This window comes from Fukomys damarensis, unplaced genomic scaffold (assembly GCF_012274545.1).
Source record: "Fukomys damarensis isolate Sample0158 unplaced genomic scaffold, DMR_v1.0_HiC HiC_scaffold_37, whole genome shotgun sequence".
Lineage (NCBI taxonomy): Eukaryota > Metazoa > Chordata > Mammalia > Rodentia > Bathyergidae > Fukomys > Fukomys damarensis.
In genome coordinates, this window is record NW_022900949.1 from 9,702,476 (window position 1) to 9,721,686 (window position 19,211).

A 19,211-nucleotide genomic window follows, 5' to 3' on the forward strand; every position below is an offset into this window, starting at 1 on the left:
TTAAGGACCCCCAACCTCCCAACTGCACCCGGCTGCGCGCTGCACCCTCCAGACCTGCGCTTCGGGGTGTATTCCGCAGTCCCCCAATCTACAGCAAGCCCCACGCCTGCAGTCAGCTGCCCTGAACCTGAAGGTGTCTGGTGGCTGTGCATTCCGTGGGCCCGTAATGAGCACACTTCATGTAGGCAAGAATCCTGTCGGCGAGGTTCGACACAGCCCGTGCCTCAGTATCCAATCACCCTCGATGTGGAACTGAATCCCCCTCCCCACCCCGACACAAAGTCTGTCTTAGCTTTTCTTTTTTTTTTTTTTTAATGAGTACACTGGGGATTGAACCCAGGGCCTTCGCACTGAGCTGCATCCCCAACCCTTTTTATTTTTTATTTTGAGATGGGGGTCTCACTAAGTCCCTAAGTTGCCCAGACTTGGAATTCTCCTGCCTCAGCCTCCCAGACTGTTGGGGTGACAGGCATGCACCACCACAACCAGCTCGGTTTGAGCATTTTCATAGTCATCTAGTTAGTTTCTTTCCTTTGTCAATAATATGGAGATCAGCAGCTCCCTATGCCACTGTGGGGCTGACCCCAGTTAAAGCAGAACTTAAAAGAAAATCCATTTTGCTAGCTGAAAGCAGCTCCCCACTCAGCAACACCCCCTCCCCCCGTAACAGCTGAGCTGTGCACGGCTACAGATAAGGTAAACCGTGAGATTTGTGCTGACAAGAGCCCTTCGAAGTCCTGCTTTCGCAGGAATCTGCCTTCCAAAGGCCGACCTCCCCCGGGCACTGATCAGGTACCGTCATATATCCCTGTGAAGGAAGAGTCCACAACCTCGGAGGAACTGGGTGCTCTCAAAAAGATACAGTGAAGACTGACAGCTGTGTCCCTGTACAAGGCTTAGGCCATCCTCAGACTCCTGATTTCTGGTTCTCAGGGCCAAGCTGATGTCTTTGTTCCTTTCTGTGCCCACCCCTCCCGACATTGTATAAAAACCAGAGCGTCTCTTGGTTCCACACTCGGTCTTTTGGCCCAGAGTCCACCGGAGTCAAGATAAAGCCCTCCCGTTACCCATTGGGCTCTCGCTTGTCCCTGGGGACTCTGCAGCACAATTCCGCAGGCCACACTGTGGGCCCCTGGGCTTCTGCTGAGCCCCGGCCACGAGAGCACCGCCACGCTGGACCCTGAACTGGTCCTGGCCCACTTCTTTGGGCAAAGGAAGCTCCCAGCAGGACCGGCCAGGTGTGGGTTCCTCTCCCCTGCCGTGACCAGGCTCCGTCTCCACGTCACTCAGGGTTAGGCTTGGGGACACACAGTGGCTGATATTTTTAGGAAAGGAAACTGCGTCCCTCCTGATCTGGTTCCCTGGCCAGGAATGGGGAGGAGAGAGAGAGGGGGCTCCCCCATCCTGGCCCGGGACTAATTTAGGCAAAAGGCACCCTGTGCTATTTCCAGCCAGGGAACAGGTGCGCCCCCCACTCCGCTGCCCTCCCTGAGGCCTCCTCCCCCAGGATGCCCTCTGGGATGCCCACGCCTATAAAGGCACCGGGTTTTCTCAATGAACCGGGACAGCCTGGCAGCAGGTCACAGCGGAGTGCACCGTCCCCGCCCCCTCCGCGGATATGAAGTTCGTTGTGGGCATCGGAGGGTGAGCGTGAGGGGCGAGGGCTGCAGGGAGGCCGGGAATGAACCCCGGAGGTCAGAGCCACCCAGCAGATTGTGTCCTCTAAGGGACAAGGGGCCACAGGGTGCAGGACTGGGTGTTTCATTTTTCCAGAGGGAAATCATCCTCTCTCAATTTTATTCAGGAGAGTAAAAAAAAAGCCAGGCAGGTTAGCCCGCACCTGTCATCCCAGCACTCTGGGAGGCTGAGGCAGGAGGGTCGCAAGTTTGAGTCTGCCTGGGAAACTTTTTGACTTAGGGAGACCTTATCTGAAAATAAAAAATATTAAATATAAATAAATATTAAAATAAAAATATTAAAAGGACTGTAGCTCAATATGAAGGCTTTGGGTTCAATCCCCAGGACAGCCAAAAAAAAAAAAAAAATTAGTGAATTCAGGCCAGGTGGTCCCTGAAAGACCTTGGGCCAGCCCAGGGGCAGATCCCTGGGCACATGGGCCAGGGTCCCCAGGACGCCATTGTGTCTGAGCAGATAAGGCTCTGTAACAACCAGAGGTTTTGGTTTTTTTGTACTGGGGATGAAACTCAGGTCCTTGCACTTTTGAGGCAGGGAGCAGCACTACTGAGCTAAATCCCCAGCCCTGTAACAGCCAATTAATGCTGGACATTTGCTAACTTGCTTTTTATTTTATTTTTTTAAACACAGGGTTGTGCTCGCTTTGGCAGGACATATACTAAAATTAAACAGGGTCTTCCTTGGTTCCTCCTCCAGCCTTGAATATTAAATTTCTTTCTTTAAAAAAAAAAAACAAAGAGTCTTGCCATGTAGTTCAGGTTGACCTTGAACTCAAACTCACTATGTAGCCCAGGCTGGCCTCAAACTCAAGGTGATCCTCCTGCCTCAGCCTCCCGAGTGCTGGGATCACAGTCATACATTATTACACTGGCTTCTAACTTGCTTTTCCCTGTAATATTTCAGGGTCCCTTTTCCCCACCAGCCCTTTGTAAGAGCATTTGTTTGTTCCCCTGTCCCACGCCTGCCTGCCTTATGCCCCAGATGCCTAGGACAAAGGAAACTGAAGCAGGAGGTCATTGCTCTCCAGAAAGACCCGGAGGTCGTTTTCTTAGCCACTGGGCAACCTGCTCTCCTGGTTCAGCCTGGGACCATCCTCAAGACTTTAAGATGTTCAGTGCTGGGCGTGATGGCGCACGCCTGTGATCCCAGCACTTGGGAGGCTGAGGCAGGAGAATCACTGTGAGTTCCAGACCAGCCTGGGCTACATAGTGAGCTCCAGGTCAGTCTCAACTATGTAGAGAGACCCTGTCTCAAAAACAAAACAAAACAAAAAAAAAAAAGATGTTCACTGTCAAAACTAGATGACCAGAACAGAATGGTCACCCAAAATACCAATTGGCTTGCTTTCTGTCTCTCTCTTTCTTTTTCTTTTTTGTTGTTATTGTTGTTTATTTACTGGGGATTAAACCCAGGGAGTGCTGAGCTACACTCCCAGCCCTTTTTTATTTTTTATTTTGAGACAAGGTCTCTCTAAGTTGCAGGCTGTTCAGAATGGGCTCAAACTTGCGATCATGTGCCACCTCCTTACCCATTGGGGTTCAGTTCTCCTGTTTCTGTTTTCTTTGTGTCTTTTTGTTCTAAGCAAGGCTGGACATCATTTCTGAAGTTGATTTCCATTTTTAGGGTTTAGAGAGGACTCCTAGCTTTTCTGTTACAAATGTCTCTTCTCCCCCTGACTGTCCCTCCCACTGACACCGGACCTCTGGGCTCCTATCCACCCGCCCCAGTCCGTCTCCCAGTGGCCCACAGCCTCACCTCACCCGGCTCTCCCTGCAGTGTGACGAACAGCGGGAAGACCACTCTGACTGACAGCCTCCGCAAGGCTCTGCCCAACTGCTGCGTGATCCACCAGGATGACTTCTTCAAGGTGGCCAGGGACAACGGGGCTGGAGGGGCCACAGGGTGGCTGCTGTATCCTCTACAAAGTGGGCTCATCTGGCTGCTTTGAATGAGTTTTCTTTTCCAAAACTAACTAGGAATTGAACCAGAGCCTTTGCTTTGAACTAAAGTCAGCCATTTATTTATTTATTTATTTTTTGGTCTTTATTTAGAGGCAGGTACTCACTAAGTCACTAAGTTCCCCCGGCTGGGGTAGAACTTGAGATCCTCCTGCCTCAGCCTCCCAGAGCACTGGCATGACCGGCACGCACCCCCACGCTGGCTTCTTATGGCTGCTTATGCAGGGTGGGAAATGAGAATAACGGGTCACCTGCGACCTGGGAGGAGGGGCCAGCGGCTGCAGGAAACCCCAGCCTCCCCATTGTGGGCTCCCAGGCACCCAGTGACCCGGGAAGAGGGTGAGGTGGGGCCGGCAGAAGTGAACACTGAGACCCCCAGCTCAGGCTCCTCTATTTCAGCCCCAAGACCAAATAGCTGTTGGGGAGGATGGCTTCAAACAGTGGGACGGTAAGGACAACGGCCACCCCGTCTCTCGCTGTTCCCCATGGCCCCTGGGGCCCGTCCTCCAACACCCCCTGTCTCTGGCCCCACCCAGCGCTCGCGTCTCTGGACATGGAAGCCATGCTGGGCACTGTCCAGGCCTGGCTCAGCAGCCCCCAGAAGTTCGCCCGCTCACATGGGGTCAGGGTGCAGCCCGGCGCCCCCGATGTCCACATCCTGCTGCTGGAAGGCTTCCTGCTGTACAGCTTCAGGTGCGCACCGGTCCCGCCCCTCCCTGGGCCTCATTTGTGTGGGCACGAGACCAAGGGGTGAGGCCACGGGAGGCCCAGGAATCCTTCTAGATCCCAGCAACTCAGGCTGGACCTTTGGGTTTAGAGCAAGATGGACTACGTCTCCATGCCTGTCTGAAGTGGGGGAACAGAGCCAGGTGTGGTGACGCACGCCTGTCATCCCAGCACTCTGGGAGGCTGAGGCAGGAGGATCCCAAGTTCCAGCCCACCCTGGGCAACTTCATGACTTAGCGTGATGCTGTCTCAAAATAAAAAGGGCTAGAGATGGAGCTCAGTGCAAAGGCCCTGGGTTCCATCCTCAGTACCTCCCCCAACATGGAGGGGCAAGACGGCTATTCTCAGGGGCCTGCCACCCCGGGTCCCTCCCTGACCCTGAAACGAGGCGGCCCGGGTCTCCTGGAAAGTCCTGGGCACTGACCGCGTCCCCCTTCCCACCAGGCCCCTGCTGGACTTGTACAGCCGCCGGTACTTCCTGAGGGTCCCCTACGAGGAGTGCAAGTGGCGGAGAAGGTCAGCAGCAGCAGGGGTGCCAGGCTCCTCCGGGGTGACCCACCTTCGGGGGCGAGGCCGTGAGTCACTCCTGTCCTCTGTCTCCCTCGGCAGCACCCGCAGCTACCCGGTCCCCGACCCCCCCGGGCTCTTTGATGGCCACGTGTGGCCCATGTACCAGAAATACAAGCGGGAGATGGAGGCCAACGGTGTGGAAGTGGGTAAGCGCCGGGCACCCCACCATGTCAGACAGCTCAGTCGGGTAGAAATGCTCTAGGCCCTCAGATGGGGCGAGGGAGGCCTGAAGAGGATGAAAACAGCACGCCTATGCCTGGAGGTGCAGGGAAGATTGAAGTCACCGCAGCCAGCCCTCCAGACTTCCCTAGGGGACATCAGCACCACCCTTTTGAGATTTCCCTTATAAACAGACCGTTATCTTGCTGGGGCGGGCCCACCTCTCCCACTAAGACTGCTAAATCTGAGGCTAAACGCCTACTTCACAAGCACAAGGTCCCGAGTTCGATCCCCGGTACCACACACACACACAAATAAATAAATAATAAAAACTAATAAGTCTAAGGCTAAAGACAGAAAAAAGCTGGGCGCGGTGGCACACACCTGTCATCCCAGCTCTCAGGAGGCTGAGGCCAGCTTGCGCTACAAAATGAGTTCAAGGCCCACCTGACCCTGAAAAAACAAAACAAACAAAAAATAAAAATAAAGCCGGGCATGGGGGTACACACCTGCAATCTCAGCACTCGGGAGGCTGAGGCAGGAGGATCGCTGTGAGTTCAAGACCAGCCTGGGCTACACAGTGAGTTCCAGGTCAGTCTCAACTACATAGTGAGACCCTGTCTCAAAAACAAAACAAAACAAAACAAAAAAACGCCATAAATAAATAAATAATAAAATAAAAATAAAGACAAGACTAAGACTATAGATTATCAACTAAGGTTAATGATGTCATCCATATGCCCTTGCTCTGTCTTTTTGTTTTGTTTTGTACTGAGGATGGACTTGGGACCTTGCTCTTGCCAGGCAGGCAGCAGAACCACTGAGCTAAATCCCCGGCCCAATGCTATATGTTCCACTTCCCTGCTGGATCAATATTAGCTAAGCAGTTGTACTTGTAATCTTATTGGCTCATTACAGTGGGACCCATGTTGTACCTACCTCATAATGTGCTCTGTGAAACTCTCTCAGGAAAGTGGCTTCTGTCGCAACCCACCCTCAAATCCCCTCCTGTCTCTCAGGAGCTGTCTCTCCCAATACATTTTCCTACTCTTAACCTCCACTGTTCCTTAGAACTCATTCCTCGATTTTGGGGGACACAAACTCGGTACATGTGACATCTAGCAGGTTGGGAGTTACATTTTTCCCCTATGGCAATCAGAGACAATTGGAAAGTTCCTCCTTGAGTCTCACCTGCAGTCTCTCTCTCTCTTTTTCTTGAGACAATTTTGCTATGCTGTTCAGGCTGACTTTGAACTCACTGTGTAGCCAAGGCTGGCCTAGAACTCACAGGGATCCTCCTGCCTCAGCCTCCCAAGTGGTGGGCATGCCCGGCTGTACCTGCATCTCTCTTGTTGGTCCCAAATGCTGTTCTATGCCCACAGCCTGATTGCAAGGCTGCTACCTCTGCACCAAGTTAGTCCCTACCCCCAGCACGCTGGTGCCCCCCAGGATCCCCAGGCTGACCGCGGCCCCTCTGATTTCAGTGCAGCTGGATGGCACACAGCCCCGAGACGTGCTCTTCCTGCAGGTCCTGGGCGACATCCAGAATTCACTGCTCAACCAGGAGTCCAGCCCCAGGATGGCCAGTCCTGGGCAAGCAGCCAGCCACTGTGTGGCCACGTCCCCTCTGGGGACGTCTCTAAAGAGAGTGTGAGCGGTGTCGTGAGGCTCTGGGATCCCAATGCCTTTGTAACCTCTCTGCAGCTTATGGAATAAACTCGGTTCTGTTTTTATAACCCTTGGTGTCTGGCATATTCTGTTTGAGAGGCTGAGAGAACCCTCCTGTCTCTGTGGGGTCTCTGGCAGCCCCTGGGTTGGCACTGAGAGCCCTGGTCATTAGTCTCAAGCTATTTGGATCCCTGTGTGGTATGCTCTGGGACCTTGGTTTCCCCAAATGGCAAATTTCCTGCAAGGTTTGAACGAGCTTCCGGGGCCTCTGAGCCAGGTCTGATGTTTTCCCTTCCATGGGCCGAGCTCTGTCCTATCCCGACCGGTCATTTTCTTCTGTGACTAAAGCTGATGCCCATATAATAGGGTTTTCCAGAATTTTCCTTGTCCCCAAATATCTGTAAAGAGCTGGGCATGGTGGCACATGTCTGTAACCCTGGTACTTGGGAGGCTGAGGCAGGAGGACTGCAGCGAGTTCAGGCAGCCTAGGCTACACAGTGAGACACCATCTCAAAAAAAAACAAGTACCGGGCCAGGGATTTAGCTCAGGGGTGCTGCCACCTGCCTCAAAAGCACAAGGTCCTGAGTTCGATCCCTGGTACCTAAAAAGACCGACCAAACAAACAAAAAACCCCAAAATACCTGTGAAGGACACACTTCTGTCCAGGAACTGAGCTCTTCTCTCCCAAGGAATTTCATACTTCCTGGAGACCCCGCCGCCTCGCACCCTCAGGGTGGTATTTTATTATTCCTGAGCATTTCACTGAGGGAGAAACTGAGGCTCAGATTAGTTTGGTAGAGCTGGGCTTTGAACCTGGGCCACCCAGATTTCATCCCCCACATCCTGGTTGGAACCCAGGGCCTTTGCACTGAGCCCCATCCCCAGCCCTTTTTATTTTTGATCTTGAGACAATCTGTTGCTAGGTTGCCCAGACAGGGCTCAAACTTGGGATCCTCCTGCCTCAGCCTCCCAGAGTGCTGGGATGACAGGCGTGTCCCACCTCACGTGGCTATTGTTTTCACTCAAAGTGAACAGGAAGGTCTGGTGGACCCAGGATTGGGGTGGCCGGATGGGGCACCCTTGATCAGAGGGTGACACCTCATGGGCACCTGCAGACCACAGTAATGACTCCCTTCAGTCCAGAAGGGCATAGGGCACAGGCCAGGTGGGTTTGGGCACAGCAGTGAACATTTGGAAAGTGTGTGGGTGCAAAGAACAGAAAGGACCAATTGCTATGCAACACAGCAATTTCACTCCTGGGAATGCACACAAAAGAATTGAACCAGGTGTGGGGGCGCACACCTGTCATCCAAGCTTCTCCAGAGGCTGAGGCAGGAGGATCACAGGTTCAAGCCCAGCCTGGGTAACTTAGCAACTTAGCGAGGCCTTGTCTGAAAATTTTAAAAAATAAAAAAAGGCTGAGGCTGCAGTTCAGTGTGAAGGCCCTGGTTCAATCCCCAGTACAACCAGAAAAAAAAAAAGAAAAATCCTAATTATAAAATGGAGCAATTGTAATGGTATACTATAATGAAGGTTATTTATAACTTATGAATTATTTATTTCGAGGATTTTCTGTTTCGTTATTTCAGGCCGTGCGGCTGACTTCGGCTAGCGGAAACCCTGGGATGTTGGGCCACAGATAAGGAGAGTCGCACCCAGGTTGGTTAACTACAGGGCACGAGTGTTTGTGTAGCCCAAGGGCTAAGGACCATCCCATATTTTTACTACTTATGTGTTTATTCTTTTGCGGTGCTGGCGTTGGAACCCAGGGCCTCACACACGCTGGGCGAATGTTATACAACCAAGGTGGATTCCCATCCACCGGCTTTACAGTTTTAAATGGCTGGAGAAGAAAAACCATATGAGAAGAATTAAGTTTTTCCACACAGGCAAATTATATGGAATTCAAATTTCGGTGTCTATAAATAAAGTTTTATTGGCACACAGCCACGTCCACTTGCGACTGTTCTGAGCTATTAACAGCCGAGTTGAGTTGCCGTGGCCATTGCAGACTGTTCTGCAAAGCCAGAAATATTTACCATCTGCCCCTCCTCAGGAAATGTGTGTCCATCCATGTGGTTCAAGGCCCAGGGCACAGGGCCTTTGGGGACAGGTGACATCTGAGGCCCCTGTCCTCAGGAGGACAGGCAGAAGCTACTAGAGGAGAGGGCCCAGGGGCCTTGCCAAGCCATGACCTTTGCCACAGGCACACAGTGTCAGGAGGATCTGCCTGTCATTGTGACCAAAATAGTCCAGGATGGGACAGGGATATGCGAGAGGTGGCTCTAGGACAGCCAGAGCGCTGCTTGGCCAGTCAGGCATCTTGGGATTTGTTTTTTTGTTTTTTTTTTAAAGAATGATTGGCACACACTTATAATCCCAGCATTCTTGGGAGGCTGAATCAGGAGGGTCTCAAGCTTGAGCAGCCTGAACAATTTAGCAAGACCTTCTCTCAAAATAAAAAATATAAGGTCAGGCTGGGGATCTAGCTCAGTGGTTCTGCCACCTGCCTCGCAAGCACAAGGTCCTGAGTTTGATCCCCAATACCCGTCTGCCCCCAAAACAAGAAAAGAAAGAAGAAAAAATATGTATATATGGTCAGTAGAGTAGTTCAGTAGTATTATGCCCATGGGGTCCAATCCAAAGCACAAGAGAAGAAAAGAAAAGAAAAGAAAAGAGGGGAGAAGGGCAGGGGAGAGGAAAAAGAAAAAGAATTGAATTCCCGGCACCCCACAGTGTGGAGGCCGCGCTGCTCAGGAGCCGAGCCACACACAGGAGGACACGCAGGGCAGGGCCCCACTCCCGGGAAGCCCCAGTGTGGTCAGGTCCACAGAGACAGGAAGGAGGACGGTGGTGCCGGGCTGGGGAGGGGACGGGGTCAGCGTTTCCTGGGACAGAGCTGGGGGGATGGAAAGTCCTGGAACTGGACGGCAGGGGCAGCCCAGCAGAGGGACGTGCTCAATGCCAGCACGCCAGGAGCTTAGACAGAGTCAAGGTGGTCAGTTTTGTTTTATGTATACTTTTTCAAAAATTTGTTAACCAGGCATGGAGGCACACACCTGTCATCCCTGCACTCGGGAGGCTGAGGCGGGAGGATTGCCATGAGTTCAAGGCCAGCCTCAGCCACATAGTGAGTTCAAGGCCAGCCTGAACTACCTGTATAGCGAAATCCTGTCTCAAAAAAATTCTTTGTTAAAAAGAAGAACACTAGCTATAGGGCGACCTGCTGACCTTGATGCCTGTCGTCCCAGCTCTCAGGAGGCTGAGGCAAGAGGATCACCGCAAGCTCAAAGCCAGTTTGGGCTACATAGTGAGACCCTGTCTCCAAAAGATTAATAATAGTAACAGTAATAATAATTGTAAAATCCAAAGAACTACTGAACCTAAAAATGCTTGGTTACACATCAAATCTCCCCCAAGGACACCCAGCAGTGAGGCTCTCCCTTTCTGGGATTTTCAAGTCCAAGATCAATCTCGGGTGAGAGTATTCTCACCAGTTCGGTTCAGCCCCCGGAGGACCCTGGGCTGTGGATATCTGTCTGGGGACATTTGGGGCAAAATGACCGCCTGAGGGAGCTCCTGGCATGGAGCTGGCGGGAGGCCTGGGAGCCGCTCTGGTGACAGCTGATGGGCTCTAACCCTGTCCCCTGCCCCGAGGCACCCAGCAGGGGACCCACTGCACCCTCAGGGCCCAGGCAGGGGCTGAGAGCCCGGAAACCTGGCCACACCCTCCGGCCAACATGTCCCCTGCCCGGATTTAATGGGGCCAGGCCTGGCCATGTCAAGGTCCCCCTTGCCTGCAGGCCCCTCCTTCATCCCCACAGGGCCCCACAGGCACAGGGAACCCTGCCTAGGGGGACAAAGCCCACCTCCCCCCTGCCAGGAAGCTCAGAGGTGACCTGCGAGGTGGGGAACGGGCAGCCAGGAGCAGAGGCCTGGGCACAAGGGATCCTAGAAAGTGTTCGCAGGCCTCCTGGGGGCTGAGGAGACCCCTGGCTGGAATGAGTCTCCTCAGCATCCTCACCAGTCAGGAAGCTGCTCTGTACCCCAGTTCCTGCTGGACGTCTCCCCGCTCCCCAGAGGCCCGCTGCAAGGACAGACACTTCAGGACGGATGCGCCCTGTCCCCGTGGCTCCCCCACCCAGTCCCCCAGCCCCAGATGGTCACCCGGGCAGAATTTGGGCTTCCCCTACATCTTAACAGCCATGGAAGGGAAGGACAGAAACGCACCCACCCGGTCGGAGAGGACAGAGACCAGCGGCGGGGACAGAGGCCACACCTGTCACCCACATCAAGTAGCACTCAGCTGGCCTCTTAATCAGCAGTTACTCGACTGCCACCCCCACCAGGGCCGACACAGTCACCTCCAAAGGCCACCCCGCTCAGGCCACGAAGGGGGGCGTCTTTGGGGCTGACTCAGGGACCGGCCACGGCCAGGGGGTGGAGCAGGCTGACAGGGAGAAAAGCTGACAGCTTCAGAGGCCCCCATGCCATCTGCCACAGCCCAGGAACCCCCAAATCTTCCTGGCACTCTCAGAGGGCGGAGGCATCCCGAGAAGCAGCCTCGGCTCCCCCTGTTCCCAAGGAGCTTTCAGGAGTCCTGGGCAAAACTGGGAGCCAGAGAAGACAGGGGCTCTGCTCCCTTCGAGGTAGGGGGACAGACGGTGGGGTCGGCAGCTCCCAGAAAGGTTGCCTCCGCCCCACCAACACCCACGGGGCTCCCACAAAAACGCCTTCAAGCAGGGCATGGTGGCCTATGCCTGGCAGTCCAGCACTTTGGGAAGCTGAGGCAGGAATTACCTCAAGTTCAAACCTACCTGGCCAACTGAGGGAGACCCTATAAAAAATAAAAAGGGCCGGGGATACAGCTCAGTGTAAGGCCCTGGGTTCTGTGCTCAGGACCTCCCCCCGCAAAAAGAAAAGAAGCCTTCAAAACATAAAATCTCCTGGAACTGGGTTGGGAGGCAGCAGGATGGGAGGGACCGCACCTCGATCCTGGTCCTCCACCCTCACCACCCCAAGACACACATGCACTCTTGGGGTCACTTGGCCTGGAGCAGCGGTGCCCACATCCATCCCCTCTAGAATAAGGAGAGCTGGAGGGCAGATGCAGCCCCCAGACTCTCCTGCCTCAGCTGCTTTCTCCTCCTCCTCCCACCATCTTCCCCAGTCTGGGACAGTCCCGAGCCGTCCTGAAGGCCACCAAAATCGATTGCCTGGGACAACTGAGTACCACCGAGGATCTGTGTTTCTCTCGCCCTGTGAACGGGGCATCTCATGTCCACACTGTTTGCTGTGTGACTTCGAGGTGGCCACCGAGGGGCCGACGTTCTGCGTGGGGCAGAGGGGTGAGGCAGGGGAAATGGTTTTGGTACTTACTTTTCTTTTTGTCTCACAACAGGGGGGTTAAAGGTCTCAGGGGCTGAAGGAGCCACCCAGGGCTGGTGGGCCTGGCTTTATAGACATATCACCCAGTGCCGAGGGGCGGACACTCCCTAGCTATTAATAGCGACTGCCACGTCCTGCCCATGTATGGTCGAGAACACCACTGCTGTGGTCTGGGCTGGGCCCAGCTGGCTGCCCGCACCCGGTACTGACCCCGCTGGCCAGGAAAGCATATGTCAACCCTTCCCTACAAGAAGCAGGCAACAAGCTGGGTATGGTAGAGCACACCTGTAATTGTAGCACCAAGGAGGAGGCTGAGGCAGGAGGATCGCCATACACAGCCACTATCAGGTGTCAGGTGCTCTGCCATCTGCACCACCCCTTGGCAGGACCCCACAGCCACGAATGGAGTGCAGCAGGCTACTGAAACACAAGCGGCAGAGCCTGTGACCTATGAGTCTGAAACCTGGCCCTGGCCAGCAATTCTGACCCCCTCCAGCCAGGGCTATGGGTTCTAGAACGTTCCACGCCCTCGCGGAGCTGCCTGTCACCACACTTGGCCTGGCTGAACTTTTCTGGGACTTCTTGTACAGCCACCCAAACGTCCCTGCTCATCTTCAGTAAGTTGCAGAATGTATGGGGGAGGAACAGAGGCTAGGGAAGGTGAGAGGAGGGTCACTCCAGGTGTCCCAGCAGAGCTGGGGATGCCTGGCCAGGGTGACAGTGTCCATACCCGACAGGGAGGGGACAGACACACTGTTTGTTATCAGTCACCTTTCTGTCACTGTGACAAAATGTTTAACCTACAGAAGGAGAGGAGAGGTTTAATGCGGCTAACGGTCTCAGTCCAGGGGAGCTCATGGTTTCAGAGGATTCAGTCCATGGGACCAGCTCTGAGAAAGAAACTTCTGGACACAAATCTTTAGGGTGTACTGCATGGGCAAGCTGTGACTCACACAGGCCATAATCTTGTCCCAGGATGTCTTTGAACCCATGCCCCACCAGATGGGCCTTGCTTTGGTTTGGATGAATTTGGTCCCCGTCATGATTTTTAAAAATTATTTTTACTATCTGTGTGTGTGTGTGTGTGTGTGTGCTTGCGTGTGTGTGTGTGTGTGTGTGTGTGTGTGTGTTTTTGGTACTGGGGATCGAACTCCAGACCTTGTGCTTGCCAAGCAGGTGGTAGAACCACTGAGCTAAATCCCCAGCCCAAATTATTTTATTTTGAGACAGGGTCTCCCTAAGTCACTAAGTTGACCAGGTTAGCCTCAAACTTGTGATCCTCCTGCCTCAGCCTCCCAGAGTGCTGGGGTGATAGGCATGCGCCACTACACCCAATAGTCTGTCCCTCTTCCCATAAAGCTACCAGAATTCAACCATGGGGGCTCCATTCTGGTTACCCTGCCTCAGCCTCCTGAGGAGCTGGGATGACAGGCGTACACTAACCTTTTTTCGCTATAAAGTGATCCAGTCTCAAGCATTAAATCAGACTAACACAGAGTAGGCAAATACAGACCCCCGAGTCCCACCCCTTCCCTGTCCTCCTTGTCCCCCTCTCTGCCCCTGATGGACACACTGTGTGACCACGAGGCCTTCTGCCCAGCAGGATCGGCCACCTGCTGCTATGTCTCGTCCCGAAGGCAGAACCAGCCAGCCGGATTCCGCTGGGGCAGCAGGAAAGGGCTCAGTCATCAGGGAACTGCCAGGTACAAGCCAGTCCTGGTCACAACCCCAGGACGGGCCCCCAAATACCGGCTTTGTGGCAGCGGCCGCATCCAGTAGTGCACACACAGGATGGCCCAGTCTCAACCTGAGAGCCGGTGTGCTCATTCGTGGGTCACCGCGAGCAATGCCAACAAAAGCCAGGTGTGGTGGCGCGTGCCTGTCATCCCAGCACTGAGGAGGCGGAGGCAGGAGGGTCACCACAAATTCAAGGCCAGCCTGGGCTACGTCCCCATTCTTGGCAATCTAGCGACCCAGTGAGACCTGGTCCTAAAATAAGACATGAAAAAAAGGCTGGGGATGTAGCTCAGCACAAAGACTCTGAACTTGAAATCCTCCGGCCTCAGCCTGCCTGAGTGCTGGGTTCACAGGCCTGTGCCACCACACCCAACAGAAAGTTTTTGGTTTTTTGTGACAGGGCCTCACTATGTAGTTGAGACTGACCTGGAACTCACTATGTAGCCCAGGCTGGTCTCGAACTCACAGCAATCCTCCTGCCTCAGCCTCCCGAGTCAAGGTTGTTGTTGTTTTTTTTTTTTTTATTGTGGCAAAATATATGTAACTTGAAACTGACCACCTTTGACATTTTTGAGGGTCCAGTTCAGCCAGGTACTACAGCGGGACCCCCAGGCTGTGGCTGAGACAATGAACATTTATTTATCACGATGGAGGAGCCTGGAAGTCCAGGAAGACCAGAGTGCCCATGGGCCAGGCTCCTGAGGAGGACCGGCTTCTGTGCTGCAGGTCCCATCCCTCTCATAACCGGAAGGGCGAGGGTCTCTCGCCTCTTACAACAGCCTAATCCCAGGACTGGGACCACACTGCCATCTCATAATATACCTAATTCCCTCCAGAGGTGCTGCCTACTGTCATCCCAGCTACTTGGGAGGCTGAGGCAGAAGGATTGCAAGTTAGAGCCCAGCCTGGGCTCTATCTAACAACTTAACTAGATCCTTTCTCAAATAAACACAATTTTTTTTAAAATGGGCTGGGGATGTAACTCAATGTGAACGCCCTAGGAACTTATCTTACTAACTGGTGGCTGGACCTCCCTGGGCAGCCCCAGCTGTGGCACCAGGGACCTGGGAGCTGGCTCCGTGCTGCCACCTAGTAGCTACCTCCTTAAATGGCTCCTGTAGTGAGTCTGGAGACTTCCGGGCCAGAGGTCAGCAAACCCCAGCCTTCTGGCCAAATGCTGCACCTGATTTTTGTTTGTTTGTTTGTTTGTTTGTTTGAGAGGGGTGTATTGGCCTTGCTAAAATGTGCAGGCTGGGGTCAAACCTGCCTCAGCCTCTCAGAATGTCGGGATTATAGACATGCAAACCACTCCCTCCCACGCCAGTGCCTGTGCGTTTAAAGTTTTATTGACTCCCAGCCATGAACATTGGTTCAACCGACAGTTGCTTTTCCTCTAGGATAACAGAATAATGATCAGAGGAACAGCCTGGTCTCCAAAGCTGAAAACACTGTCTTCCTTTGCAGAAAGACAGGAAAATGTCCTCTAGCAGCAGGACCCTTGCAATATTGAATCTCTAAAGAATTAAGTGCAGGACAGCTACTACTGAACTGGGCTTTACTCTTTGGCTAGTCTATTGTATTCACCACCAAAGTGGCTGAACAGGTCCAAGAACAGTCATAATTCTCTGAGCTACCAGGGTCTTTTCCAGCTTGCAGCTTGAAAATGTCTCCCAAAAGCCAGCAGGGGCTATTAAGGAGGCTGAGGCAGGAGGGTCTGGAAGAGACACAGTGGATGACACAGATGAATATGCAAGCCGTAATTATTAGCACTAAAAAAACCAACTGCTCCCATAATCGGTGGGCATTTCTACGAGTGTGATGGGAGAAGATGCTTCCCAAGAATGTCTAAGGCCAGGGGCTTAGCTCAGAGGCGCCACATGTGCTGGGCAAGCACAAGGTCCTGAATTCGATGCCTGGTACTGAGAAAAAAAAAGAGAGAGAGAGATTTCTGGACTAGACACAGCATGTACTTGTTGACAACAGTCTTGACAGGCTGGGCTGCTGAGTTATCAGGAATATAAGCACAACACTCAGCTTTATTTATTTATTTTGCAGAAGAAAAAGTCACCTTTTAATAACTGATCAAACTTCATCCAGGAATGTCTCCGAACTGAGGCAAAAAAAAAAAAAAAAGATAAAATCCAACACTCAGCTTTAATAACGGCATAGGCTCCACCCTGAGCAGCTGTTAAAATATCTAAAGCCATCGGAGTTTCGAAGAACTACTGTCTCATTCCCTGAATGTGGGTCTTTTTTAGGGGGGGGTACCAGGAATCGAACTCGAGTCCTTGCGCTTGCGAGGCAGGCAGCGGACCCACTGAGCTAAATCCCCGGCCCTGGATGCGGGTCTTTGAGAGACCATCCTTGTTGGGGGTCACAAATGGTCGCTGAGCAGTCAGCTGGCGGCCTTGGGTGTGAATGGCAGCCTCTAACCCTAGAAAGGAGTGAGAATCGGGCTCGGGGGGGTCACAGCCCTGAAAGACGCTTCAGGACCACGGCCGCTGGAGGGCGGCTGCCCGATGTTTCTCACCCATCTGGCTATGTACAGTTGTCCCGCACTGGACGATGCCCATCTTGGTGTCTTTGGCCATTAGATCCAACAACAAAGCTGTGACCTGAGGGTTTACACAACTGCGGTTCGGCCAATGACCATGTGGCCAGAAGGGTCTTGTTACACCCCAGGCCTGAAATTTATGAGTCACTTGGCTCCCCTGGCTGGACGGGCCGTCCGACAGACACCAGGCACCTATCCGTCTGGTTGGTGAGGTCTTGTGACTGGCTCCAGTTGCCTCCTTGGAAGCAGCACCCATCAGGGATCCTGAGTGCCGGGTGTGGGAGGAATCCGCAGACCCATTGTGCTTCTCCTGGAACCACACCAGTGACTTCCTCGGCTAAGGAGGAGTGCAGCCGGTTGGACAAAAGAGGCCACAATGACTATGAGAATGAACTACTTCTGAGGAATTTGTCTGTTTTAAATAGAAGTTTGAAGCCGGGCGCGGTGACGCATGCCATTAATCCCAGCACTCGGGAGGCTGAGGCAGGAGGATCGCTCTGAGTTCGAGACCAGCCTGGGCTCCATAGTGAGTTCCAGGTCAGTCTCAACTACATAGTGAGACCCTGTCTCAAAAAACAAAACAAACAAAAGTCAAGTGGGCCAGGGATGGAGCCTCCTGGGCCAGCTTTCAAAGGTGTCTCTTTAGGATTCCATTCATTTGCCCCCCCATCTATTCCTGATGACTGGGGCCTCCAAGCACAGCGATTGTAAGGAAGACCTAGGGCGTGAGAGATGCCTTGCGAAGCTGCAGTGATCCCATTACAGACTGCGGGTGCATGGCTGGAGCGCCCTCTTGTGGTAGAGATCTTGGTCACAGACCCTCTTGTGGTGCCTGGCTCCCCACAGCCACAGCAAGGAGGAGCAGCAGACTGCATTGTTGTCCTTAGGATCCCTCAAAGGCAGCGACAATGGAAGCTGCTTTTTCCTGGTCTTTTCTCTCCCTTTCCTTGGCTTCAACCCAGTCTCAATTGTAAAAGAGCGAGATGGCAACTCTTTTTTTTGGGGGGGGGGTTTGAGACAGGGTCTCACTATGTAGTTGAGACTGACCTGGAACTCACTATGTAGCCCAGGCTGGTCTCCAACTCACAGCGATCCTCCTGCCTCAGCCTCCCAAGTGCTGGGATCACAGGTGTGTGCCACTATGCCCAGCTTGAAGTGGCAACTCTTAGAAAACTAGTGAGCTGTCAGGGACAAAACCATTTTTATAACTTTCTCCCAGTATCAGAGACTGAGTAATAAATTTATCTTTAAGGATGACTTGTAGTGGGTGTGGTGGTGCACTTCTGTAATCCCAGCACCTGCAAGGCTGAGGCAGGAGGATCACCATGAGTTCGAAGCCAGCCTGGGCGATGTAGTGAGTTCAAGGCCAGCCTGGACCACACAGCAAGACCCTGTCTCAAAAAAAGAAAACAGAAAGGACAACTTGCTCTTTGAGTCAGGAGCTAGAGAAGCGTATTTAGTTAGAGCTTCCTGCAAGTGTGCTAAAAACACCAATGGGTTTTCCTTGCTATCCTCAGTAGTTGTTTTGTGACAGGATCACGTCCAGTGCACTTAACCAGAGCAGTCAGGTCACTTAGCTGCTCGCGTGGGTTTCCGCGAGGGTCCCGTGGGGTGACGACTGTTTCCGTCGTCAGAGACCATCCTCCTCTGCAGCCTTTCAGGGGCCCCGCCTGACGCGCGGGAGCTCAAGTGGAGCGGGCGGCAAGAACGACACCCTGGGGGTGGGGCTGGGCTGGAGGGGCGGGGCCTGGACAAGACTGGGCGGGGCTCAATCCAGAGCCCCGCCCCCATCCTTCACCCGGCTAGATGTGAGATTAACAAACCAGCGATAGTTCACAGCCTAAGAGCCAAGAGGGCCATATTTGTGTTTAAAAACTATTTGCTGGGCTGGGGATTTAGCTCAGTGGTTCTGATACCTGCCTTGCTAAGCGCAAGGACCCGAGTTCAACCCCGGATCTCCGGTACCTAAAGAAATAAAAACTATTTGCCGTCTTGAGTACAGTGGGCCCTTGACTTACGAACTGGATCGGTTCCTGAGGGCTGGTTGTAACTCAAGTTGGCTGCAAGTCAATATATCTGGGATCTGGATGTTTACCTGGGTACAAGCTACAGATGACAAGAGGCAGGTGAATCTTCCATTAACCCAGTTAAGCCAAGTTGTTCGTATGTCAGGTCGGTTGTAACTTGAGGGTTCGCCGTACTAATATTTGGTAGTAATACCGGGTGATCCTGCGTGAAATAGCTTGTTTACAAACAAGGTCACCTCCAGGCCAAAAAAAAGACATCACCATCAATCAGAGTCCTCCTCCTCGCTCCAGCCCACTGATTTCACGTTGTCTTTTTTTCCCCTTGAAATTCAGGGCTGGCCTTGAAGTCACTGTAGCCCAGGCTGGCCTCACATGTGTTGATCCTCCTGCCTCAGCGGGGATTATTGGCGTGTGCCACCGCGCCCAGCCCAGAACTGCTTTAGAAAGGAGAACGGGGAAGGGGACAGAAAAAGAATTAAACTGTTAGCACATGTACGAGCTCCCCGAGATGAATTTCAGCATTAATTGCGAAGCTGTACTTAAAAAAAAGGAAGATGGTTGTGTTTGAAGCAGGGGCAGGGTTTTGAGGGGGATTCATGACAATGTGCCTTTTACTATAATAATTGTACCGGGGATCGAACTCTGGTCCTTGCGCTTGTGAGGCAGGAGGTGGGTGCAGGGCTGGGCGGCCCGGGGCTGCGCCTCCAGCCCCTCGGGTCCAGGCGGGG

General features: G+C 53.1%; 1 protein-coding gene across 3 annotated transcripts in view; it reads left to right on the forward strand.

Annotated features, from left to right (window-relative positions):
* Positions 1 to 8,572, forward strand: part of Nmrk2 (nicotinamide riboside kinase 2) — a 19,763-nt gene extending 11,191 nt beyond the window's left edge. The window contains exons 2-8 of one of the 3 annotated variants that reach the window (XM_033759780.1): positions 3,472 to 3,562; positions 4,053 to 4,101; positions 4,190 to 4,346; positions 4,824 to 4,895; positions 4,989 to 5,095; positions 8,367 to 8,436; positions 8,547 to 8,572. In XM_033759780.1, coding sequence (XP_033615671.1) covers positions 3,472 to 3,562; positions 4,053 to 4,101; positions 4,190 to 4,346; positions 4,824 to 4,895; positions 4,989 to 5,095; positions 8,367 to 8,389 — 499 coding nt within the window. In that variant the 3' untranslated portion in view covers positions 8,390 to 8,436; positions 8,547 to 8,572. Of the gene's footprint in view, positions 1 to 1,582; positions 1,645 to 3,471; positions 3,563 to 4,052; positions 4,102 to 4,189; positions 4,347 to 4,823; positions 4,896 to 4,988; positions 5,096 to 6,592; positions 6,815 to 8,366; positions 8,437 to 8,546 lie in introns of those variants that run through there. The other 2 variants (XM_033759779.1, XM_033759778.1) reach the window with 2 other exon arrangements.
* Positions 8,573 to 19,211: the final 10,639 nt, after the last annotated feature.